General features: G+C 52.5%; 1 protein-coding gene across 1 annotated transcript; it reads right to left on the bottom strand.

The window, feature by feature from the left end:
- Positions 1–162: 162 nt before the first annotated feature.
- On the bottom strand, positions 163–20265 carry NUP85 (nucleoporin 85). Its single transcript, XM_045836655.1, has 19 exons — positions 20147–20265; positions 16338–16431; positions 13241–13403; positions 11971–12041; positions 11384–11427; positions 10208–10277; positions 8739–8860; positions 6343–6477; positions 6118–6240; positions 5761–5892; positions 5414–5520; positions 4102–4185; positions 3887–3952; positions 3527–3678; positions 2761–2878; positions 2552–2652; positions 1185–1336; positions 707–808; positions 163–340 (listed from the first exon to the last, which is right to left on the bottom strand). Exons 1-19 carry the CDS (start codon positions 20177–20179, stop codon positions 239–241), a joined length of 1971 nt encoding a protein of 656 aa, XP_045692611.1. The 5' UTR covers positions 20180–20265; the 3' UTR covers positions 163–238.
- Between the last annotated feature and the right edge of the window lie 4730 nt (positions 20266–24995).

Below are 24995 nucleotides of genomic sequence, written 5' to 3'. Positions count from 1 at the left end.
ACCACCGTTCACTGGCAGGGGCGCCTCTCCCTCGGAGGAGACAGGGAAGTCAGTTTCCCATCAGAGAACATAAGCAGCATCTTCTTAATCTTTACTACCTCTACCTCGCAGGGGAGGTGGACGAAAACTTCCCGGCTGAAACCCGTAGGAACTTGCCTCACGTTTGCAAAAGAAAACATTTATTCTTTTAAAAACATACATACACCGCCACACAGAGGAGCCGCGCCGGGCTGCCCCCTCAGGAGCCCTCCAGCGAGCCTTCTTTGACGATGGCCCGAGCCAGGTTCCGCGCGAGAGACAGTCTCAGCATCTCCACCTTGGTGGTCTCTATGTCGTCATCCTAAGAGCAGACAGGCGGCGTGAGGGGCCGGAAGGGGTCCCTCTTCAAAGCCCCTAAGAGTGCTATGTCTCCAAAGGCAGACAGGTGCAGGTCTGGCTAAGGAAGCTATTTGGCGATAGCTTCCGGCCAAGTCCGCAGTGTATGAGCTCAATGCGAGGGACGCTGCAACTGGTTAACGGGGAAAAAAGATCAGGACGCTAGAATCACCCCAGTTTTCCTTAGTGTGTGTCCCAGTTACAGGTTCGGAAGCAGCGCAAGAGGCACTGAGGTGGTGAGGAGCCCACGTCTGTGGGAGGAGGTCGGGGAGCCCGAGGTGGAGGGGCCTTCCCTCGCCTCCACGGAGGCCAGCCCGGAACCCGCCGTCACCTGGAGCTGCAGGGGGTCGGGCTCTCCGTGCACGGGTCTTCCCGAGGTCAGGTCCTCCAGGCACCTCAGCAGCTCGTACGTCTGATCCGCTGAGAAGATCACCTACGGGAGGGGGAGGCGGTTTTGCTAAGCTGCCCCCAGCCAAGGCCCACACTGGTCCGCGCCGGGGCCCGGGTTCAGATGGCCTTCCCCGCACGTCCCTGGGGGCGGGGGCGGGGGCGGATGGAGTGTGCTTTGTACACAGCAGCCCTGAGAGGGCAGGCACCTCCGCTCTCTCCCGGCCCTGGACTGGGTATGGTCAGTAAGCAACTGCCTCATTCCAAATCAAACAGTTTTCCTTGTGTGGGAATTAGATTTCCGGAGTGGGCGCTATGGGGAGCCCCACCTAGGAGGTGATGGCTGCCGACACACCTGTACCAGCTACAGAACAGAGCGCTGTCAAGGACTACAAACGCAGAGAAGAAAGCCTTGTGGGTACCTGTTTCTGTTCCAAGAGGGGCAGGGCATCTGTCAGGAGCGTCATCCAGAAAGACCGTGGAGCAATCTGAGAAGTCATCAGTGACAGGAGAAGAGAAGCCGCATCGACAAAACGCTTGTCCCCATATAATCGGTGGAATTCACGGTACTTTCCTATTGAGAACGGAGCACTAGGTCACCCCTGGCCCCGAACAGGGGAAGACAGGCTCCCGACCAGCCGCTCCACAGAGCGGAGAGATTCTCCCAGAGCTGTGTCCCACCCAGGGACCGAGGAGACCCCAGATGCATTCAAAGCACAGGCCTGGCACTGAAGGGACTCCAACCAGCCGAACCTGGGAGGACGCCAGCGTTAAAACAAGAGTCACGGGTTATGACGGACCGACTAGCCCACGAGTCCGTTACCGACGTAAACAGAAGCACAGACGGGGACGCAGGGGAGGCCTCCCACAGGGCGCAATGCCCAGGAAAACACCGGGAGCGGCAGTCAGAGAATCGCAGCGGCTGCCAGAAGTAGCGGCCGGAAGTCTGATCAGGAACAAGACGCTGAGTAATTTCCAAAGGGTCTCTCCACGAGCTACTAAGTCCAAAGGAAAGTCCATGCTGCAGAGGAGACCTCAGGGGGACGCCACTTTCACCAGGTGAGCAAAGTGCACCCCACCAAAAGGGCACCCCGGCACCGAGGGCAGCGCCTCGGGGGCGTTCCTGCCCCAAACACAGAACCTCACTCTGACCTCGAGGAACCGCCAGATCAGCCCACACTGAGGACATTCTACAACGGAGCTGAACTGACTCTTCAAAATGCCAAGGTCAAGGAGCACCGAGAAAGACAGAGGCACTTAAAAAGATACGGCCACAAAATCCGTGAACCCGCACGCAAGACAGGACGTCACTGGGACAACTGTCAGCAGAGTGTGAACTGTGGGTTAGACGGGACTATTGCACCAACGCTGAACCTCAGGACCTTCACGGATGTGCTGATGTGAGAGTATTCCCGGGAGACACACGCTCGGGACTTCACGGAGAAAGGGGCACAGTGTCCCCAGCTTACTTTCAAACTGTTCCCCCAAAACCCAACTGACTGAGAGTGAAAATAAATAAGGCAAAACAAAAGACTCATGAATCTGGGTACAGTTTGTATGACAGCTCCTTGTCCCTTACACAACTTCTGCAACTTTTCTCTAAGTTTGAAATTCCTGGAAAGTAAAATATTACTGAAAAAGACGCTTTGTGGAGCCCGGTGCACAGGGCCCTGGGTGGTTTGGGGTTTGGGCCCAGCGGGAAGGAAGCACCAGGGAAACCCGCAACGGCCCCTCCGCGCTCCACAGCCGTCCTTTCGAGCCAGAAGCTCAGCAGGGCGCGCAGACTCACCCAGGAAGGTCAGCCGATCGCTGAGCATCATGGCCGGTCCCAGGTTGTCGATGAGATCCAAGTCGGAAAAGCAGCCTCGCTCGCAGTAATCCCTGAGGAACCTGCAACGCAGGCCCGCAGGTCAGAGAGCAGTCCCAGGACCGCCTCCCCGGTCTCCTCGCTCCCCGCCAGCCCCCGGGCAGCTGCCCCAGCCGGCCGGCGGAGCCCACCTGTCCGACACCAGCGTGGCGAAGGCAGCATCTTTGGCTCGAATGCTCCACGACAGGGCGGAGCCCAGGCGGTTGTTGCGGACGGCTTTCATGGCTAGGATCTTGCAAATGCTGCGGACTTCGCAGGGGAAAGAGAAGAGGCGGACCTGTCAGCCTGCATGCAAACCACCCCAGTCCTAGGCCCTGCTGGGCTGGCAGCGGGCTTCCCACCTCCCCTCGGCCGCCCCCCCGGGAGCTCGGGGTGTAAACGGCCTCCTCCTGACTGGTAACAGTTCTGACCCCCGACAGGACTGGCCTCGTGAGCTGACTCGGTTTCGGGGTGGCAGTGAGCTCCCTACTGCTCCCCACACGCCGGCTCCTCCATCACCTGCAGCAGGTGCCTCTGGGAGGGGTGGCTCAGGTGTTTCCGCTCGACAGTGAGGAGGGAAGGGCGGGCTTCGTCCACCACCTCCTCCCTGCTCTGCCCACGCCCCCTCCGGTCCCGCGTCCCCAGAGCCAGCCTCAGCTGGCAGCCCACCCGGGAGGGACAGGTAAACTCAAAGCTGACCCCGGCCCTGACCTCTTGGAGTAAATACGGGACAAGTGGGTTGGGCAACTCTTAAAAAAAGGCAACATGCTCCACTGCTTCCAGGTTCCCGAGGGCCCCCAGCTCGCGGCCCCTCCCCAGCGATGTTCCAGGGTGCCCGGCACCCACCGCCCGGCCTCTCCCCAGCCGGGCTCACCTGGCGGGAACCCAGGGGCTGCGCCGGGAGGAGGGCCCGCCCACCTTGCTCGGTCATCTGCCGCTGCTCGCAGATCCGCAGCACCTTGAGGGCTTTCTGCTCGGTGCTCAGGGGGATGCGCTCGATGTGCATCTCCAAGGACACTCGGCCCAGCTCCGGGCAGTGGTCGAAGTAGTCCACCCCCAGCTGCCACAGGCTGCACACGGGCCCGAGGAGGACAGACACCACCAGGCCTGGTGAGTCCGGGAGCTGCGCTGGAGCCCCGGGCTGGCACCCAGGACGGCTCGTCTCCGGACCACTGCGGCATCCAGGGACCCAGACTGGGCCCGGCATGGTCCCAGCCCCACGGCACCCGCACCCTGAAGAGCACCCCGCCGTGCCCCCCGGGGCGGGGGGGGTCCTACCTGTGATGAGCGAACAGCCCCGAGGCGTACTCCAGCAGGAGGAACTCCCTCATGTTGGAGCCGAAGCTGGAACAGAACGTATCCTGAGACCCAGACTCCTGGTCTGTCCCCCTCAGGCCCCTTCTGCAGCCCAACACCCCCTCCAAGAATCCTGCTCCCCCGGCCCGGGCCTGGGGGGCGGGGAGGAAAGTGTGGGCGTGGCCGAGCACACTCACTAGAGGTTGTGCGACTGCAGGAGCTTGCAGTGGTCCAGCAGGTCGGTCAGATGGGCCACGAACCACCAGTTGCTCAGGGCGATGCTGCAGGTTCAGACAGCGGGGCAGGAAGGAAAGTGAGGGTGAGACGCCACGGCCCATGGGAGTGGGGTGCGAGCACGAACCCCACCCGACCTCTGCTTGAAAAGAAGGAGGGGACGAAGAGAACGGGAGGGGCGGCGCTGAGCCAGAATCTGTGGGGCAGAGAGTGAGAGGTTCCTCCTCCCTACGTGGGGCCGGACGCCGGACGCCCAGCGGGTCAGCCCCCAAAGCCGCAGCCCGTGCTGCACACCTATGGGGCGCGTCCCACAGCGGGATGAAACGCGGGGGTCCAATCATGCACAGAGAGCGCGGGCAGAGAACAACGCATGAACGACTGGTTTCCGATGCCCGCGCACCGCGGGATCAGGGGCGTCTTCGCCTGCATGCAGACGCGCTGCCGTCCCTGCCTGGGCGGCTGCTGACCAGTGCGCTCTGTGAGCGTCAACTGCACACCTGCGGTTCCACCTTAGAGGCCGGCTGGTATTTAGGTGTCTGTTACTGCTTTGTGTAAAGACATTGTCTTTTGCCCTAGCTGGTGTGGCTCAGGGGACTGAGTGCCGGCCTGTGAACCAAAGGGTCGCCAGTTCGATTCCCAGTCAGGGCACGTGCCTGGGTTGCGGGCCAGGTTGGACCCCCATTAGGGGTGTGCAAGAGGCAACCACACACTGATGTTTGTCTCCCTCTCTTTCTCCCTCCTTTCCCCTCTCTCTAAAAATAAATAAAATCTTAAAAAACTAAAAATAAAAACAAGTCACCTCCTCACATACAGACCCACGCACGTCCCCACCCTCCTGGAGGAAGTTCCACGCAGGAAATCGGCCACAAGACAGCGGCTGTCCGAGCAGAGGACCGAAGCGTAGGGGACCTGCCACGGGAGCTCGAGGGCAGGGCCGTTCCCGAGACAGAGGAAGCGGCCAGGGGAGACCCGGCCGGAGCGCAGGCCTGTCTTCCCCACCGCAGAACGGAGCCCGTGTGACGTGAACCGTGAGTGAGGCAGGGGCCAGCTCGCTCAGGGACCAGTGACGGGAAGCCCCAGGGACAACAAGCAAGAGAGTGACATGTCTTAGGACATGAAGACTTAAAGAGGTCTGTGGGAAGAAGGTTAAGACACCAGCAAGAAGGGCCAGGGCGTCCGGAAGAGGACAGTGGCGGCGACAGGGGCCCCACGGTGCCTGTGATCGGGGCCGCCGACCCCACGCCCGAGGACGGACCGGGGGCCCACAGGTCCTACCTGCACTCCTTGATCACTTGGTGGATGTCGAACTCGAAGGCTGCCATCAGGATGTTGTCCAGGGGCTCTGGGCTGCTCTCGCCTCCCAGGAACAGGTCGAGGCTGGACTGGGAGAGGCGGGGCCGCTCAGTCTCTGGGCGGAAGCAGAGACCCGAGGGGCCGGCAGGGCTGCCCCAGAGGGCGCCCTGGGGAAGGGCGACGGGGTCCTTGTTCCCAAAGGGCTAAAGGAACGCCCCTTTCGGTTCTCCGTGGAGGTTCGACTCAGCGAGGCCACCCACAGAAAACGGCCCCCCAGGGAGCAGAGCCCAGGACCCCCCTCCCCACCCCCGCCCCCAGTGCCGGCTCACCTGGGCATAGAAGTGCAGGTCGATGGGCTTCACCGTGGGGTGGGAGTACAGGAGCCGGGTCACCAGGAAATGGTACCAGTTGCTCAGGAGCTCCTTCTGCTCCAGCAGGGCGGCCTCGTCCCCCAGCATGATCTGAGGACCCAGACGCGCACCCTGAGCGCTGGGGCTTGCTCTTGCTCCCCTGACGGCCAGGAGCGCGCCCGGTCTGAAAGCTTCCTCCGCCCCCGCGGGGAACAGACCACCCCGTTCCGGCCACGGAACGGAGGACCACGTTTCTGCCACCATTGCACTGGACGCCGCAGGCCGTGAGGGACGCCTCCTCGGTCCCCGGCCCGCCCCCACCCCCTCACCTCTTACCTTGCAGAGGGACTCCAGGTGCGGGCTGGGGGCGAACGTGCCGTCCTGGAGGTGCCGCTCACACTCCTCGTGCCAGTGCTGCCACTTGAGCTCCAGCTCCGTCAGCGTCTGCGTGTTCCCAGGCTGCGGGGGAGACGCGGTGAGAGGCCGGCACACGGACCCCGCGTGCTTCCGAAACGACCCCGCTTCCCAGGAGGCAGCGGGGGGGGGGCGGCTCCCACGTACACTGAGAATGGGCATCGTCCTCATCAGGTCCCCCAGGGTCCGGCACATGCCCGCGGAGGTGGGGCTGGCGTCGGCTTCCTTGGAGAGCATCTGTCGGGCCTCGTCCAGCCGGCCCTGCAGCACCAAGATGGTCACCTGCGGGGGTGGCGGGGGGGTACCCGAGGACGTGAGCGTTTTCAAGGGGCCTGGAGGCCAACCCCTCGACCTGCCCTGTAGCTCCCCAGCCCCGGGGGAGCACCGTGGCTCCTGCCCTCCAGGGACGACCTCGCTCATCCAGTCTCAAACTGACACTGTAACCCGTGACGGGTTGTGACCAACTTTTTAAAAATAAATGAAATAGAAAATAGCAAAGTGCATCAAATAAATTATTGGTTCATAAAAGTTTCAAATACACACTCGATATAAATGCAGACAATCCTTTTTTTTTTCTTATTTATTTTCAGAGAGAGGGAAAGGGAGGGAGAGAAACATCAATTGGTTGCCTTTTGCACAAAACCTGGCCCGCCACCCAGGAATGTGCCCTAACAGGGAATCGAACCAACGACCTTCTGGTTCACAGGCCAGTGCTCAATCCTCTTTTACAGATGTGGACATAAAGAGTCCACATCTGTAAATTTGCCTACTTGCTAAAATGTATCTGCACCCCCAAAATCATTCTTTGAGGTGCCGTCGCCATCACTTGTGGGCGTGTGCGGAGCAGCAAAGGCTAGTGAGCCGACGCGCACGCTGCCAGCTCTCACGCTCAGCAGTGTCCTTTCCGCAATCTGCTCGGCGCCAAGTGTTCTGCCGGGTAGCTCAGCTGGTTAGAGCGTCATCCTGATGCACCAAGGTTGCAGGTTCGATCCCCGGTCAGGGCGCACACACGAGAATCAGCCAGTGGATGCACCGGTAAGTGGAACGGCAGATGGCAGTGTCTCTCTGTGTCCCCCTTCCTCTCTCTAAAATCAATGTTTTTAAAAAGGACTAAGACAGGAGCTCTTTCCTGTATCTGCCAACTAATTTACACACAATCGTGCCCATGAACCAATTTAATCAGGACAGCCCTGTGGGGAGGCGCTGCTGCCGCCCCTGCACGGACGGACGAGGAAACTGGAGGCCCTGAAGTAACCCATGCCCCGGCAGCGGGGAAGAGGCGGAGCCGGAACGTGCATGCGCCAGGCAGTCTGGCCTCACAGGCCGTGGTGCGCACTGCCGCACCACCTCCCCAAAGGCCGGAGTCCTGGGGACGCGCCGAGGCCCTCCTCGGTCGCCCTGGGCCTGCACCTCCCCGCCCTTCACTCCCCAGCCCTCCCTGCGGCTCAGGGTCTCCTGGCCGCTGCTGCTCGTCCAGGACACAGGCCTCACTGTTCGGTCCACCTTCTCCTCCCTCTGCACGCCCCGTCCCCGGCCTCCGTCCCCGGCCTCTGTCGGGGCTCTGCACCCGGGCGGGGCCTCCCCGGGCCCTACTCGCACACTCCCAATCCCCCCCTCCCCACTTTGTTTCTCTGCACAGCAGTCCACGGGAGGCCTGCCGCACGCTTCCCCATTTCTGTCCTTATTTCCTGCCTCCTACGCAGGACGGAAGCTCGCTCCCCGAGGAAGGGCATGACCCACTCTGGTCGTGGGTGCCCTCCCAGTGCCTCGCAGAGGGGAGCCCTCAGCGAAATCTCAGCGAGTGGACGAAGCGGGACTCACACTGCGGGCCGGTACCCCGGGCAGAGGCTCCCCCCTGCACTGCGCGGGCCTCCGGGACCCAAGGGCCCCGCACCACAGAGCCTCAGAGGCGACACCTCCGGACCCGAACTCCAGGCTCTGTGAGTCTCACCAGCCTCCCACTATCGGGTCGCCGAGCACCCCTGCCCCGCCCCCCCCGCCCCGGGTCAGTGGAGGTGAGTGGGAACAGTGCCGCCGCCCTCACAGCGGGGCGTGCGCACACGCACCCCTGGGGCACGCGATGACTTCCAGACCGACGCTCCAGACGACTCTGGGACCGCCAGTCGCTTTCCTTAACAGCTTAACTTAGTTGCCATTCACACACTATCAACATCCACCTGTTTACGTGCCCAATTCCATGGGTTTTAGTGAGTTTGCCGAGTCGTGCACCGTCACAGTCACGTTAGAGCATTTCTCAAAACCACCCGTCAAGGTCATGTACACCGGGCGCTGCCAGGTCTGCTGTCCCTTGGACCCACGAAGAAACCGAGTTCCCTTCTCGCCGGAAAGCCTGCCGCGCATCATCCCTTTTCTCACGTGGTAACTCAGCTCTAAACCGGGCGTCTCCCCGCGTCTCCCCGACAGACGCAGAGCGCGGCGAGTGCCCGCAGGCCCCGCGAGCCAACCGCAGGCCCGCCTGCGGGTGCGGGGCGGGCAGAGCGGGAGGCGCGGGCAGGGAGGCCCGGCCCGCGCGGGGTCCTTACCAGCTTCCAGAAGCTCTCGTGCCTGCTCGGGCTCTCGCTGCCCAGGACATCCGCCAACAGGCTGTCCACCTCGCACACGTGCAGTCGGACCCAGTCGAGGAGGTGCAGGAGGAGCGGGCCGGCTGGGGGGACAGGGGAAGGCCACGGTCACACACAAAACCTCGGCTCCACGGGCGGCGTGCTCCCCTTCCCCACGGGACAGGCCAGCTCCGCGGGAGGCGGCTCCTCCCTCCCAAGCGAGCACACGGGTGGTCCTGCACACAGGCCCGGGCGGCAAGCGGGCCGAGTCCTGGGGAGGGCTGAGCCAGAGCCCGGACCTCGCCCCCCACGCCCCCGCCTCCGGGCCCCTCACGACTGCCCGACACCCAGCGGCCACAGAAGCGAGGGCCGTTTCGGAGCCGGCGCGGTTAGGAGCGGGGCAGGCAACGACAGGTGGCGGCGGCCCCCCGGAGTCTACCGGCAGAGACAGGCGCACGGACACGTGACCTCATCCCGGGCCGCTCGGCGCTGCGGAAGGGGACTGAACGCACGGCCGCGACCGCACAGAGGTCGCCGCCCACTCACGGCCCTCGCACGAACACGGGCTGCTGAAGCCCGCGGGGAAGCCCGCGGCGCCCCACAGAGGGCCCCCCCCAGCCAGGACACCGCACCCTGCGGCTGCATTCCAGACCAGCAGAGGAGGCCGCCGGAGGCGGTCAATGCAGAGCCGTCGCTGCCCGATCGTTAACAGGATTCTCGGGGTGACTTTGCCTCCCACAGCCTGACCCCTCCTTACACGCCTAAAACTTTCTGTTTCCCTTTTCATTCATTTTAGAGAGAGAAACGGGGAGGCAGAGGGAGGCAGGACAAGGGCAGCGCAGATCTGCTGTCCACCGACTCCTGCGCTCCCTGGCCGCTTCCTGAGTGAGCCCTCCTGGGGGTGGGGCTCAGCACCCCAGCGTCCTGGGGGGGCGGGGACAGTGTACCCAGCCGGGAGACCCACCTGGGGCTCTTTCTTCCTGTTCTTTCCTTCCTCCTTCCCTCCCTCCCTCCCTCCCTCTCTCTCCCCCCACAGAAATCGACTGCCTCACACTGCTGGAGGCTAACAGTCTGACACAAGGTGTTGGCGGGGCCGGCTCCCTCTGCAGGCTGTGAGCAAGAACCTGTGTCCCCAGCCTCTCCGAAACCTTGCTGACGCGTGACCAGTCCAGGACACGAACATCGATGACCACACACTAGTTTCGTATGTTTTCGTTGTATTTTTCAAGCCCTATCTGCCTAACCCTTTCGGTCTCTGGGAGGCGTTCTGCCTGCGTCTTTCGCATGCAGCACCTGACAAAGGGGCGGGCCTCGGGGGTGTCCCGCCGTGCTCTCTGACGGCTGCGCCCGTGAAGGGCGCATTCTGGGCAACGAGCACCGCAGCACACGGGACAGACAGGGGAGGGGCAGGGGACACGCCTCTGCCGCGGGGCCAGAGGGCCGGCGCTCACCTGGGGCCACCTCAATGAAGAGAATCTCACAGAGGTTCCAGATGAGCTCCATGGCCGACAGGATGGAGATCTGCGGAGGGAACGGAGAGGACGTTTGACTGAAGACGCCCCTAGACTTACTCGTAGGACAACGGAACACGGCGGCCTTGAATCACGTGACGGTCAACACGCAGTGAGCACCTAGGGCAGCGCTTCCCGCAGCCAGCGAGAGAATGTTAGGGGGTGGGACTCGAACCGACCATCTGCACTTTAATGGTGGAGGCTGGTGTTTAATGTGCGTTAGAAAAAATAACTAGCTCATCGCCCCCGTGGTCTTGATGAATACTATGGTTTATTTAAGTAATAAAGGAGAGAGGATATAATAAGGAATACTGGATAAGCAAAAATTGTGAGGCTGGTATTCAAGGGAACGGAGTTCAGGAAACAGTCTATGAAAAGGCAGACCCAGCACAAAACCCCAAAATAGCCCTCCCTTTAGGAGCAGAAGTGCCCCCCTTCCCCGCCATCTCGCGCACAAACACAGAGCAGCTTTCTCTGGGGGAGAATCCAGCGTTGCTGACCTCAGAGACCGCGCATCAGCCCCTGTAAACAACTGAGTTTGAACGGTGTCGAGGTTCTACCCCGAAGCGCAGCACAGGGAACCCAGTCCATTACCCTGCAATAACCACGTACGGTGCGGGGTGGGTGCTGGGCCTACCCGGGGACCATGCAGTACACTGAGTAAGTCCCTGCCCCGCATGCCGCACCCCTGAAACTAACGTCAAATGACACTGGATGCCGACTGTAATCGAAAATTAGAAGTTTTTAAGACTACCAAAGACAGAATTCTAGAACTTGCGTCTCGGTAAAATACAGGTTTCGTGAGCTCAGCGCAGTGCATGAGGCCGCACAGCGGTTCCGGCTGCTCAGCTCTCCACCCCGGTGATGCGCTGTGGTTAGGACTCGTATTTCTGAAAACATCTTTATCAAGTACATATTTTGTTTCAATCAGCTAGGCCTTGAAGGGGCACCAGGAAGTTTGAGACTATCCTTACTACCCCCAGGAGTTGCCTGTGTACCTGGAAAGAACAGAGAGTTTTGCAAAAGGCAGCAATTGCAACATCACCCCGGGTGGGTGCCCTGGTCACAGAAAGTCATGATGGCGCCGGCCCCAACTAAGGCAGGCAGACCCCTCACCTGGCTGCTGAACTGGTGGCCAATGGCTGGATCTTTCGCAGCAACTAACAAAACACAAAACATTTCAAGTGAGCAATGGAACTTTCAGTTGTATTGTTACAACTTCACGTAATAGATTCTGTGGCTTGCACCTTTGTTTCTTCTAAGGGCCACTCGGTTTTCCCCACAGATTTTTTAAAAAATGGCTTGAGATCAGTGATTCTCAACCCAAGACCCTGGAGTGAAAAGCAGCCACATTTAGCTGCTACACAGCACACGGGGAGACCACCAAGCCACACCAGACTACCCAGCACCCAGGGGTCACACGGCCGTCAGGGTGATGGGGACTTTCAACCGCCAAGGTCAAAGACCTGAGAACTCAAATCTCAAAGATCCTTCATGTGGCCCTTCGCCCCGACCCCACCCGTCAGCTCTGTACGATCTATCTCGGAGAGCGCACTCGGGATGGCGGGCGAAAAATTAAGACAGGAGAGCGTTTCCAACTGGAATGTCCATCAGGTTTTATCTTGCAGTATTTGTACCCAGATAAATACTTGGATTACTGTGACACACACACACACACACGCGGGCGCGTGCACACTCCTTACTTGCAACCTGGTGCATCTCCTCCATGCACGCTCTGATGACCGATCGGTAGTTCTTACTCACTCGGACCAATCTACAAAGAAATGAAACCACACAAGAGGTGAGCCTGAAACACCGTGCTGGTGACAGAGTTAGAGTGAACAGGAGGCAGGAGCTCGCTGACAGACAGGAACCAGACTGAAGGGCCTTCTAAGGACCAAAGCAGGAACCGCTGAGCAACAGAATAAATACGATATAACACTTGGAATACAATAAGGATCCATGAGTCCACACTGACATTGATTACTGCCGATGAGACCTACTGATGGACTCTAAAATCAGTGGATGAAAATTTGAGAAGTAAGATTTGCACAGTCTTTCTTTCTTCTTCTTTTTTTTTTAGATTTTATTTATTTTGCCCCGGCTGGCATAGCTCGGTGAATTGAGCGCGGGCTGCGAATCAAAGTGTCCCAGGTTCAATTCCCAGTCAGGGCACATGCCTGGGTTGCAGGCCACAGCCCCCAGCAACCACACATTGATGTTTCTCTCTCTCTCTTTCTCCCTCCCTTCCCTCTCTAAAAATGAATAAATAAAATCTTAAAAAAAAAGATAAAATGAAATAAAGCCAAATAAGAACTTTAAAAAAGATTTTATTTATTTTTGGAGAGGGGAAGGGAGGGAGAAAGGGAGGGAAAGAAACGTCAATGTGCAGTTGCCTCTCGTGCGCCCCCTACTGGGGACCCGGCCTGCAACCCAGGCACGTGCCCTGACTGGGAACCAAACAGGAAAGAAATCCTTTGGTTCCCAGGCCCGTGCTCAATCCATTGAGCCACACCAGCCAGGGCAGAATGTGTGTAATGTTAAAATGTACATCATGAAACTGTTTTCTCTGCAAGTGAACTCACATTTTCTCATCTATTTCCATCATCAAACTAAAGATCCATTCTCACAGAAAATTTTCATTTTTACATTAATTTCAAAATGTACCAATAGTGGGACCTTATTCAATGACTCTCAGGTGCTTATTGGGCCTAAATTTCCATTGGCGAGTAAACAAGAAGGAATACAAACAAAGAAAACTTATTAAGCCATCCAGTCAAACAACCCCGCATACACACAACCTGGAAGACACTTCCGCTGCTTCCACCGCCCCGCACGGAGGCGACACGGAGGGACCAGGTGTCCCTTGGGGCTCCGGCAGATCCCGCCACCGAATGAAAGGGCAGGGACACATTCCGTTTTGGCTTTTCACAACGGAGTTGTGACTTCAGCACCTACTGGCAGCCTACTTACTGAGCTTTCCTGGATTTCCCAGTTAAGTCCCCCTCCACTCTCTGGAGGCCCACAAAGATCCCGTGGGATTCATTGAAGAGTTTCCTCAAGATCTGAGAGTAAACATCTATGTCCTTCCGGACGATGAAGATGAAGGGGCAGCCGGGCGCCGTCTCTGATTTTCCTGGAACAACGGAGAGAAGAAAACATGAACATCTATCACAGTCACCTTCATAAAAGAACCCACTGTAAGATTTTGAGTATCTAATACAAAAGCTTTAGCTTTTTGCTAGATTCCATTTATTTAAAATGATATAAATAATCATTTATCAATATACACACATGCATTTTTAAAAATGTTTATGCTGACTTAACACCTCAACTTACTAGCACATTCTGAAACTGCCTTTCACTTCCATCAATTGAACTTTACCAAAAAAAAAAAAAAAGTATTTTAATTTCATATGAGCCTATGTAAAACTTGATAAGATAAACCTACAGCCAAAATTTTATATAAACTCAACATCAAATAAATATTTTTTAGTATTACTTTTCACTGCCATTACCCCTAAAATAAAAAATCAAGAATTAACTGTCTCTGGTCTTGGTTGGTGTGGCTCAGTGAATTGAGCACCAGCTTGTGAACTGGAAGATCGCAGGTTCGATTCCCAATCAGGGCACATGCCTGGGTTGAGGACCAGGTCCCCAGTTGTGGGTATGAGAGAGGCAACCAATCAATGTTTCTCTCCCTTTCTTTTTCCCTCCCTCCTCCTCTCTCTAAGTATAAGGAAAGAAAATCTTAAAAAAAAAAAAAAAGAACGAACTGGTTCTGACCCTTCTGACCCGGTAGTTCAGTTGGTCAGAGCATCATCCAGATACACCAAGGTTGTGGGTTGGATCCTGGTCAGGGCGCAAACAAGAATCAACTAATGAATGCATAAATAAGTGGAACAACAAATCAATGTTTCTCCTTCTCTCCCTCCTCTCTAAAAATCAATTAAAAAAAGAATTAACTACAATATTTTGCAATAGTGATGAAAAGTATCTATAATAAATTATATACTACAAACTTGTAGTAGTTTTTTTTTTTAGATATTATTTACTTTTAGAGAAGGGAAGGGAGAAAAAGAGAGGGGAGAGAAACACTGATGTGCAAGAGAAATATCAATCAGTTGCCTCTCACATGCCCATAACCAGGGACCTGCCCTGCAACCCAGGCATATGCCCTGACCAGGAATCGAACCAGTGATGTTTCGGTTTGCGGGACAAGGCCCAACCCACTGAGCCGTACCAGTCAGGGTGAAATTTCTTGTATAACAGCTTCTCAAACAAGTTGTGATAATGTTCAATGGCTTGTCCTAATGTGATTTCAACAGATAAAAACAAAAAAAAAACAAAAAAAGTGTTGGCCCTAACAGGTGTGACTCAGCTGGTTGGATGCAGTTCTGCAAGGCAAAAGGTCCCCAGTTCAATTCCCAGTCAGGCCACACGCCTGGGCTGCTGGTTGGGTGCACGTATGAGAGGCAGCCGACTGACGTTTCTCTCCCTGTCTTCCCCCTTCCTCTCAAATAAATAAAATTTTTAAAACGATTACATAAACTGCACACTATAATTTGCCAAAATTATTAAACTTTCATTAGCTCAACCTGCTCTTTATAAAAGAGGAAAACCTGTTCTTCAAAGAACACGTCAAAGATTTGCAAGAAAATCTCTTCAACAGTTCCTGACACTTTACTCTTGAAACGGAGAACGCGACATCGCACGTCGGGGTTTCCGTTGTATCTCGCTACTAGCGGGAGGCTGTGTCCAAAGGGGAAGGTCACGTCTGAGACCTGACGGAGCTTTCAGAGCAACGCCAAGGATGAGTCACTTCACCCTCCTGCCCTGTGTGCTGTGCAGCACCAGCCTCCAGAATTCAGCCGAGTTCACGATGGGAACAGAAAGGGAAGTGCCATAAGATCTGAGAACTTTCACAAAGAGGGCGCTGCCACAGAGGGAACTGAGTCACTCGGGACAAAAAGATGGACAAGCCCGAAGTTGGGTTTTTTTTAATACTTATTTATTTATTTATTTATTTATTTTTAAGATTTTATTTATTTTTATAGACAGAGGGGAAGAGACGGAGAGAAACATGAATGTGTGGTTGATTCTCATGTGTCCCCTACTGGGGGCCCGGCCCACAACCCAGGCACGTGCCCTGACTGGGAATCGAACCCGTGACCTGCTGGTTCACAGGCAGTTGCTCAATCCACTGAGCCACACCAGCCGGAGCTAAATAGGTTTTTAGAGAGAGAGAAGAGGGAGGGGGGAGAGAGGGAGAGAGAGAAACATGGATTTGTTATTCCACTTATGTGTGCATTCTTTGGTTGATTCTTGTATGTGTTTTAATGAGCGATTGGATTCACAACCTTGGCGTATTGGAATAACACTCCAACCAACGGACCTACCTGGCCAGGGCTGAAGTTTTTAATTATAAAGAAAAGTGTTCCTACCTGAAACTAATACAAAATAATCTTGACTGTAAGCTCTAATTAAAAAATTAAATTAAAATTAACAAGACGGAACCATTCTCACCCTCCTGCAATAACCGTCACAAATCCCCAGGTCTAAAGCATCTTGGATTAAAAGAAGAAATTCTCTAAAAAAAAGAAAATTCTTCTTTCTTTAGTTTTTAATCCTCACCTGAGGATACTTTTTCATTGGTTTTAGACAGAGGAAGGGAGGGAAAGAGAGAAACATCGATCGGCTACCTTCTTCCATGTGCCCCTGCTGGGGATCGAACCTGTAACCTGGGTGTGTGCCCCGAGCGGAATCGACCCTACCACCTTTCAGTCTGCGGACGATGCCCCAACCAACTGAGCCACCTGGCCAGGGCAGAAAATCCTCCTTTCACACCAGGAAGACTGCTGTTAATTGTTTAAATCCTGGACTCAACACCTGTCCGGTCTCACAGATCAATGAAAATCTTAAACAGCTCAAGTTTCAAAAATGAAAATGGTTCAAAATAAGTTCAACTGTGTCATGCCTCAGGTAGCCAACCCTGAGAGAATAAACGGGGGGGGGGAACAATGAAAGGTGCCAAGACTCATAATCTGGAAGAGACAGTAACACCAACTACCTTGTTTGCTGAAGGAGGTTTCGCACACCAGCATCTCCCCGGGACCCCAGTCGAAACACATCTGCTTCTTCTTGGAATTCACTCCTGGAATCGACTAGTGAAAAATAAGGCACAGAAACTGTTATTCTTACTAAAGGCTTTGCTTTCAAATGATCTGCAAGTACTGTTCAACCCTAGAAATCAGCGGTCACACGTGCTAAGGGCTGGTCTAGACACACAGCTGAAGCTGGTTCAGATCCGCCCCGTCTCCCGGACCCTGAACAAGCGAGTGAGTTTGCTGGGCACCCCAACCCAGCCTGCCACTCCTCCAGTGCCGGTAAAAGGGAAAGCTACGCCCTGATCAGTTATTACATAGGGATTTAGTGATCTGTGGTTTAGGAAAAGGGAAGTCAATAAAAAAGGCATTGCACTGTGACTCACTAAAAGAACAGACCTCCAACCCCACAGTTCCTATGCCATCTCTTCAAAAATGACACTCGGCTTTTCTCAGACCAGTCCCTTTTGGCTTCACACCTCCACCTGCCTGAGCCACACCTTTATAGATTATCTAGCCTCTAGAGTTATAACCATAACATCAAGAGGCAAAAAAAAAAAACAAAACACCCAACCTTTTTTTTAAAGAACTCTTAATGCTCACCCCCAAAACTCACACGGCTCCCCCACCGGGGCAAAGCCTTCCCCACTGGCAGGAGTAACCCTCGACCCTTCTCCTTCCCTCACCACCTACGTCCTGTCTACCTACATACGCCCTGGTCGACTCTGAAATAAGCCTGAATCCGACCACACACCCCGTCTGCCAGTCTAACCCGAGCACCGCCAACTCTCGTTCGGCCCACCGCACGGCGTTCCTCAGTGTCGGGCCTGCTTCTGCTCCGTGGTCATCACGGGCCCCATAAAACAGATGAAAGCCCACAAGGGCAAGGGCCTCCAGGATTCTCACTCACTGCCTAGAAGTGATCCTGGCACTTCATAAAGTTGGCACTCGATAAACATTTTTTGGCAGACAACGCTTTTGGCTGGCGGTAGTCTTGTCTACAGGCAAGTGCCCTCGGTTCTTAGGAAGGACTAATGCAGTCATTCAACAGTGCGGCAATGCTTAGTAAGCCTTTTTCTGCGCCGGGTTCTAGGAACACGGCACTGTGTCTCTGCCCTCCAGAAGCGAGTGGTCTGCCAGGGAAGACCAACAAACAAACAGGCAGTCACAAAACTGGAGATACACGAAGCCACAGGTACATAGAAGAGGATCTGTTTAGCAGACTCTTTAAAATATATATATTTTATTTGTTTATTTTCGGAGAGAGGGGCAGGGAGGGAGAAAGACAGGGAGAGAAGCATTGTTGCTTCTCCCGTGACCCACAACCCAGGCATGTGCCCTGATGGGGAATCGAACCAGTGACCTTTCAGTTCTCTGGCCAGCGCTCGATCCACTGAGCTATACCAGCCAGGGCTGTTTTAGCAGAGTCTTAACGGATGAGTAGGCCAGGCAAGGGGCGAAGTATTATACACAATGACGCTGGATAAATGGGTACCCGTACGTTAAAAATATACCTCATACCATAGATAAAAATTCACTAAAAATCAGTTATAGACACAAATGTAGAACAAAATCTGTAAGACTTCAAAAGTACAGTAGAAAATCTTTCTACCTTAAAGTAAACAAAGATATGAAGGACACAAAAAGAATAAATATAGAAGAGAAACAAATTTATAAACTGGACTTCACCAAAATTGAAAATTTTTGTTCTTCAAAAGATACTGTTAAGAAAATGAAAAAGCCAGCCACAGACTGGGAGAAAATGCCTACAAAACATATTTGATATCCAGAATACATAAAGAACTCTTACGATTTAATAAAATAACCCGGTAACAAAATATGCAAAAGATTTTAACACACGCTTCACCAAAGACATGCAAACGACATATAAGCACATAAAGAGATGCTCAGTATCTTCCATCATTGCAGAAACACAAATCAAAATAGTGAGTTAACACTATATACCCATGAGAATGGAAAAAGCTAAAATTCAAAAACTTGATGAGGATGTGGAAAAACTCGAGCTCTCACACTCTGCTGGTGCAAAAAAAAAAAGGTATAAGCCTGCTGGAGAAGTGACTTTCTTTCGGTTAAAAATGCATCTATCTGTCATATAAACCAGCAATTCCACTTCTAGGTTCGCATCTGGAAATAAACAAAAAAAACACACACACAAAAACTGTAACTTACGTTTCTTAAGAGCCCTTGAACCAAAAGACCACTGGTCCAGAAAAACTACTCAAAATTATTCTTTCTACACTGAATCTACACTTAAATATCCTCGAATCTGCTGGTTACTAACTGGCCCTCACGTTCCCCAATACTGAAGAGCAGGCACGACCACCATGGAGGTATTCGGGGTTTTTCATCATTCATAGCAAGCCTGAGATGCAGTTGAATACTCAAATACAGACGTGCCTGAGTTTGAACTTGCGGAGTTCCGCTTCAGACTCTAAACTGTGGAGTTCTGCCGAGGGGATGCCTCCATGTAAAGCTGTGCCTACGAGGCCAGCCAGTTCCTACCCGGTCTCCCAATATCAATCTAGAGCTGCGTTATCACAAGTCAACTCATCACTACTGGAATCAAAATAACTCGAAGGGGACTTTCATTCCATTTGTAAATGCATGCCCCCTCATCTTGGCTCAACACCGAGGCAGCGGCTGCCCAGGGCAGCACAGGGCTCTGGAAAGGTTTCCCCAGCCATAGACTCAGACAGCATGGAGAGAAAGTTCGAAAAAGTGCGGCGATTCTGATATTCTGTTTTTTTCCTTCCCACAAACACTGACATAGTCCTTGATGGATATTTCATATTTAAAGTACTTTATATGTGTATTAAAATTTAACACTCGACAGCAGTAAACTTTACATAGCAAAACAACCCAAGTTAACTGCTACTAAGATCTCAAGCCTCGTTTTGTCCAATTAGGTTTGAAATGATCCCTATGTCCAATGTTTTGTTTTGTGAGATACTGCTTTGCAATCTAATGGCTTTAGCTGAAAATAGGAGGCATCTCAACTTTCTAATAAGCAAGAACGCAAGGTCAGGCAACCCGCAGTTTAGTGGGGTTTACAGGTTACCAAGAGCTAAGAGGTGCAGGACAAGCCCACTTGACCTAGTCAAGGAGGTCAGAGAAGGGTCTCTACGGCGGAGGCTGCAGGAGCTCGCACTTGAAAAAATGAGCAAGAGATCAGAGAAGAGCTTTCCAGACTAGGGGAACGGAAAATAACCTCGTATCTAAAACATCACAGATCAGCAACACTTGACATACTCTCCGGAGAGTTCAGTTCAAATGGAAAGCAAACACAGCAATAAAAACGGAAAGTGTCCCCCGACAGACGAAATAACGTTTAGTAAGCCTTGGGCAAGTACAGCACCACAAGCGCAAGCCAAGCTCACGGCGCTGGGCTGAGCAGCTCAGTTCGGCTGCAAGAAGCCCCAGTTCTTCTCGGTCCGGGCGCGCTCATTAAGAGCATCAGCCCCACGGGAAAAGCGAGGGAAGCAAAGAGGTGGGAAGAGAAGGCAGGGAGAGGGACGGAGTGAGGCCTGTGCGGCTAGGCATTCTGAGTATACAAAGCAGCAGCATACAAACCCAGCGACCACTGCCACCCTAACACGACCACCTAGTTAATGTAACCTCCCGGCAGTGGCAACTGAGCCGAAGAAAGAGGACGGGCGCCCCGCGCGCAGCAAGGAGGTAGAGAAGCCTGCAGTAACGGAGCAGACGCAATCCTAGGACTGCGAGGGCCAGCAAGACGCTTTGGGGGTGCCCTTACAGTGACTACCGGCTCGCCATCAAGCTCCTCCATAGCGCCGCGCCTAAGCCGCCTGGAGTTCGCAGGGCCCCAAAGCTCGAGGCTCAGACCTCCCGCCCTGAGCCGGCAGCGACAGAGGACCCCTCGCGAGCGCCTCGTGCACTGCCTGCAGACCCCAACCCCCAGTGCTGCAAGGGTCTCTCCTCTCGGCCGCGACCACCCGTCTGTGGCATTCTACACGTTCCCTTCCTTCCGGACCTCGCCAACACGTCAGGGAGGACAGCAGTATGTCCCCGGAGTAACCCTTCTGCCAGGTCAGGCGCCACTACGGACAGCCCCCAGTCGCACGGGGAGAAGGCCCCCGGAGACGGCGGGAGCGCTGGCGGGGCGGCTGCGCGTGCGCTGGCCGGCCGGTCAGTCCGGGGCTAGGGCTGGACATCGCTGGGGCTTGAGCGAGCAGCTGCCTCTCGTCGCTGTGGGATTGTTCGCCCCTTGTTGGTCTTCATGTTCACGTCGTCGCAGCCACTTCTGTAAGCGGAGTTCAGGACACGGGATCTCTTGGGCCCCGTTGGCTCATCGGTTCACGTACGAAGGCAGTCGCTGCCAACGCTTACCCCACAACCTCCAGATGCACGCGGGAAAATTGATGGCGCTGAAACGAGTGTGAAATCCAGACTGCTGGACTTGGTCAACTAAATCCATGACCGGTAACTGGTTTGTTACCTCACCAAAGAAAAGCAGTGGGGGGAAAAGGGAACCCCGGTCTTGTTAACGGACAACTCAAGTGCCCTGGTTACTTACTAGGGCCCCATTTACAAATACATGTACAAGGAAGAGAATAGTACGGGTTGTAAATTCCCAAATAAGCCACTTGTTTTTTTTTTAATGTACGGAAGACAATTGAAAATTTAAGAGTAAGCCTTAAGAACCCTGGCTGGTGTGGCTCAGTGGATTGAGGGCCGGCCTGTGAACCTGAGGTCGCCGGTTCGATTCCCAGTCAGGGCACGTGCCTGGGTTGTGGGCCAGGTCCCCAGCAGGGGGCGTGGGAGAGGCAACCGCACATTGGTATTTCTCAGCTTCTCTTCCTCCCTTCCCCTCTCTAAAAGTAAATAAAATATTTTTTAAAGGAGGATCTTACTAAGTTTCAAAAGAATATAATTAAATTTGACATTGTTGATAGATGTAAAGGTAAAAACACTACATTCTTCAGTCATTCTGGGAAGTCTAATACAATTACCATTGGAAAAAAAAGAGTAAGCCCTAAGAAACAGTGCAAGACGATGCCTGGAAATGGGGCAGCTTCTTTATTTAAGACCAATTGAATCTGAAAACACAAATTTTCGCTATTTAAGCTGGGGAAGCAGCTCTTTTCCTAGGATTACTCTGAAAGAACTATTTCAATTAGTAGAAATAAGATGACTTAAAGTGGTAAGGAAAATCTGGTCACCCCAATAATTTGTTCTTTTGAGGTAACACATTGTTGAGGGAGAATCCTGTGGCTGTCACAGTCTCATCCAAAGGCCTGTCTCTTAAGACAACCATCCGCAGAATGAAGTTTAATGTGATTCTGCACGAAACTCCCCACTTTTGCCTTCCACGTTTTGCTGTATTTTCCAAATGTTCCACAGTTCCACTGGTCTGAGTATTTCTGACACCAGTGGTGGGGCTATGAAAGATAGGAAATTATGTATACATGTTCCCTTTTTTAGAGGGTAAAAAGAGGCCTCATATTTTACAAAAGTAAAGTAAACATTCAGTAGCAATAAATCAGTTTTTAAAAACTGGTTATTAGAGCTGCTCTAGCTATTTAAAATTCTTTGAGTAGCAGAAGTTAAAGCCAAGCCAAAACAAAAAAAGTTAATAGAAATCAGGCTTGATTTCCTTCAGAGAAAATTATGCTGGGGAACGGGATGAGTAGAAGCAAAGAAAAAAATATAACAGGATAAAAGACCTAAAGGAGTCCTGGCCAGGTAGCTCAGCTGGTAAGAGCTTCGACCCAAGGCATTAAGGTTGAGGGTTCAATCCCTAGTCAGGGCACATGAAAGGGTCAATCAGTGGATGCATGATGGACGGAACAACAAATCCTGTCCGCCCCCCCCAGCCGTCTCTCTCGCTCTCAAATCAATCAATCAATAAAAAAGAAAAACCAAAAAGGAAAATCATCCTCAAGAGATCTGAGAAAAAACACTTTGAATAAAAAAGGACTTTAGAAAATTTTAGTACTACAGTTTCTTGATACTTTAAGACTCACAATGTTATTTGAAGACAATAGGTGTACTGAAACGGTCTGACCTAGAGGTAGATAATATTGGGAAAAGTTTTGGCAATTTTCATTGCTCTAAGACCACTCTATAACGGCAACTTGACATAATCATTTGCATGCATTCATGAGTAGATTTTAAAAAGGAAACAGCTAACACAGCTATTATTATTCTCCATAGAGATCTTTTTCTTCCTTCCAGTTCATCGTAATAGACTTCCAAGAAGGGAGTTTCCATGAAATAGTTTATTTATCCTCTTTTTTAAAACAGATAATCCTAAAGGAATAATTTGGAAAAACAAAATGCATAATCAGCCTACAAATCTTTTTCTCTTCCCTCTTCTCCACAATCTCCTCTCCCTGATTCATCCTCCTCCACTCCCCTAGTTTGGTTGTTTAACTCTAGGATTCCTGTCTACTCTGGGAGTCTTTGATTATGCAGGAGACACTTCCACTTGAGATGTATCAGAACACTAGCAAGATTAAAAAAGTAAAATATGCCCTAGCTGGTGTAGCTCAGTGGATTGAGCATGCGCTGTGAACCAAAGGGTCACTGGTTCAATTCCCAGTCAGGGCACATGCCTGGGTTGCAGGCCAGCTCCCCAGTGGGGGCCACATGAGAGGCAACCACACACTGATGTTTCTCTCTCTTTCTCCTTCCCTTCCCCTCTAGAAAAATAAATAAATAAAATCTTAAAAAAAAAGTAAAATATTTCTGGAATCAAATAAAAATCACCTAAAGCAAACATACTTATTGCTCAACAGTCCAACCAGAAATCACTTCATCACTCCAAACTCAAATTTACAGTCATTCTCAGACCAAGCCGGAGGAACTGTGCTGGAAATCGGGCTTCTGTAAGGGGCTGAGGGGATGCATTTAATGTATCCTAGTAAACCTCCCTAGCCTACCGAGAAATAAGTGCATATTCATTTCAAGAAATGTAATAATTTTGGAAAACAAGGTAGAAATCAATTAACAAGAGCCACATTGATATTTATGCAGTTTGACCCAATAAATCCGCTCTTGAAATTTTATTTCAAATAATTTCAAATCACAAAAGGTATGTGAATTTTGTTAAGTGATATAATATCTTACCAATATATATGTATGTATTATATGTATATATGTCACAATAACGAAAATTTCTCACCCCCCATGCTATTGAAATTTGGGGCCTGATAACTGTATGTCGTGGGACTTTGTGCATTGCAAGATGAGCAGAATCCCTGGCCTTTATCCACTAGATGCCACTAATACCCCTCAAAAATGTGATAACCAAAACCATCTCTGGATATTCCCCATGTTCCCTAGGGGGCAAAGTCACCTCTGTTAAGAGCTGGTGGCATCGATGTTCAGCCACAGAAGAATCGAGGCATGGACAAGTAAAGGTAATATCAAGGAGACATGATTCACCCATTTAGAAGAACTGTGAAGACTGCTGAGAAATGGAAGAGTCTTTGAAGAAGTTTGAAAATATTCACCTTTTGTACCCATAATTGTACTTCCAGAAAATAATCAAAAGGGAAACTGAATTTTTGGGAACAGCCCTGCCTGGTTTCAGAAGCTGTAACCCCCCATGGCTAAGGCTCAGTGAGCGACCTTCGGACCAGAAGCCACTAAAGAGACAAAGTTTATCTCCCTGCCAGGAGCCCCGCTTCTGCTCCTTTTTCCATAACTGGGCCTCAATGTTTGATCGCTTAGCCAATGATGGGTAAGATTCCCCGGGGGGGGGGACAACCTAAGACAGGCATGATCACGTGAAGGCCCCAGGGAAGGACTTGGGGAGCTACAGCAAAAGGGGGTGATGCACCCTCGCCCCTCGGCTTTGACATAGCCTGAGTCCTCATTCTGTCTGCAAGAAGTCTCCTAATTTCTTGGCTGCCTTACTTCCCCTGCTTGACTTAATCCTGAAACAGTAACAGGGCGGTGCAGCCCTGTGCTGGAAAGGGCGGGCTTCTCTGGGTGATCAGGCCAAAAAGAATATGTGAACTCCTGTGAAACCTGCTTCGCTAAGAATGCTCTTAATTAAATGATAAGGATCCGAGTGGGAAATGAGTTTGTGCCCATAAGTTTTGTAGCCTTTTAGCTAACAGACCCTGACTCAGAATAGGCCCTCAGAGTTCTTTGTATGTTATCTATTGTTTGATCCGTACTGCCTGACAATGATTAATGAACTATACCTGTATCCCTGTGCGATTTAAAAGCCAATAAAAACCCTGTGAAGGAAGGATCGGGGCGCTCTCCCCTAGAGAGGGTGGCCAGGCTGCTCCTCCGAGGCACCCTCCCCTTGAGAGCGTAGCCATGCCGTCCCTTTTCCTCCACAGGACTCGGTAGTCCGTGTGAATGTATCTCATGTCTCATCCATGACGCCGTGGACACTGCAGGCCGATGTCTGAGTCATTGAGTAATCACCAAAAAAGGGAAATAAGGGTCCCACCACTGGAGAGACTTATGTCATCATTAAAAGGTAAGGGTAGCAAGATGTTATAGCATTCAGTAAAATTTTGTTAAAGGAGTCATTAAGTTTGTAAAAAATAAAAAACATCTATCAATATTTATGTAGACAAAAAGATTGGCAGGAATAAGGAGTATTATTCTTCCAAAGATTT

The sequence above is a fragment of the Phyllostomus hastatus genome, unplaced genomic scaffold (genome assembly GCF_019186645.2).
Source record: "Phyllostomus hastatus isolate PE091 unplaced genomic scaffold, TTU_PhHast_1.1 phas_contig_210, whole genome shotgun sequence".
NCBI classification, from domain to species: domain Eukaryota; kingdom Metazoa; phylum Chordata; class Mammalia; order Chiroptera; family Phyllostomidae; genus Phyllostomus; species Phyllostomus hastatus.
The sequence above is the reverse complement of the archived record's forward strand: the minus strand, read 5'-3'. Positions and strand labels throughout refer to the sequence as shown.

Coding starts and splice junctions, on each gene's coding strand:
- NUP85 (XM_045836655.1), bottom strand. CDS start 20,179: ATGGAGGAGCTTGATGGCGAGCCGGTAGTCACT. Junction 16,432..20,146: donor ATGGCGAGCCGGTAGTCACT/GTAAGGGCACCC, acceptor ATTTTTCACTAG/TCGATTCCAGGAGTGAATTC. Junction 6,241..6,342: donor GGACGATGCCCATTCTCAGT/GTACGTGGGAGC, acceptor TCTCCCCCGCAG/CCTGGGAACACGCAGACGCT.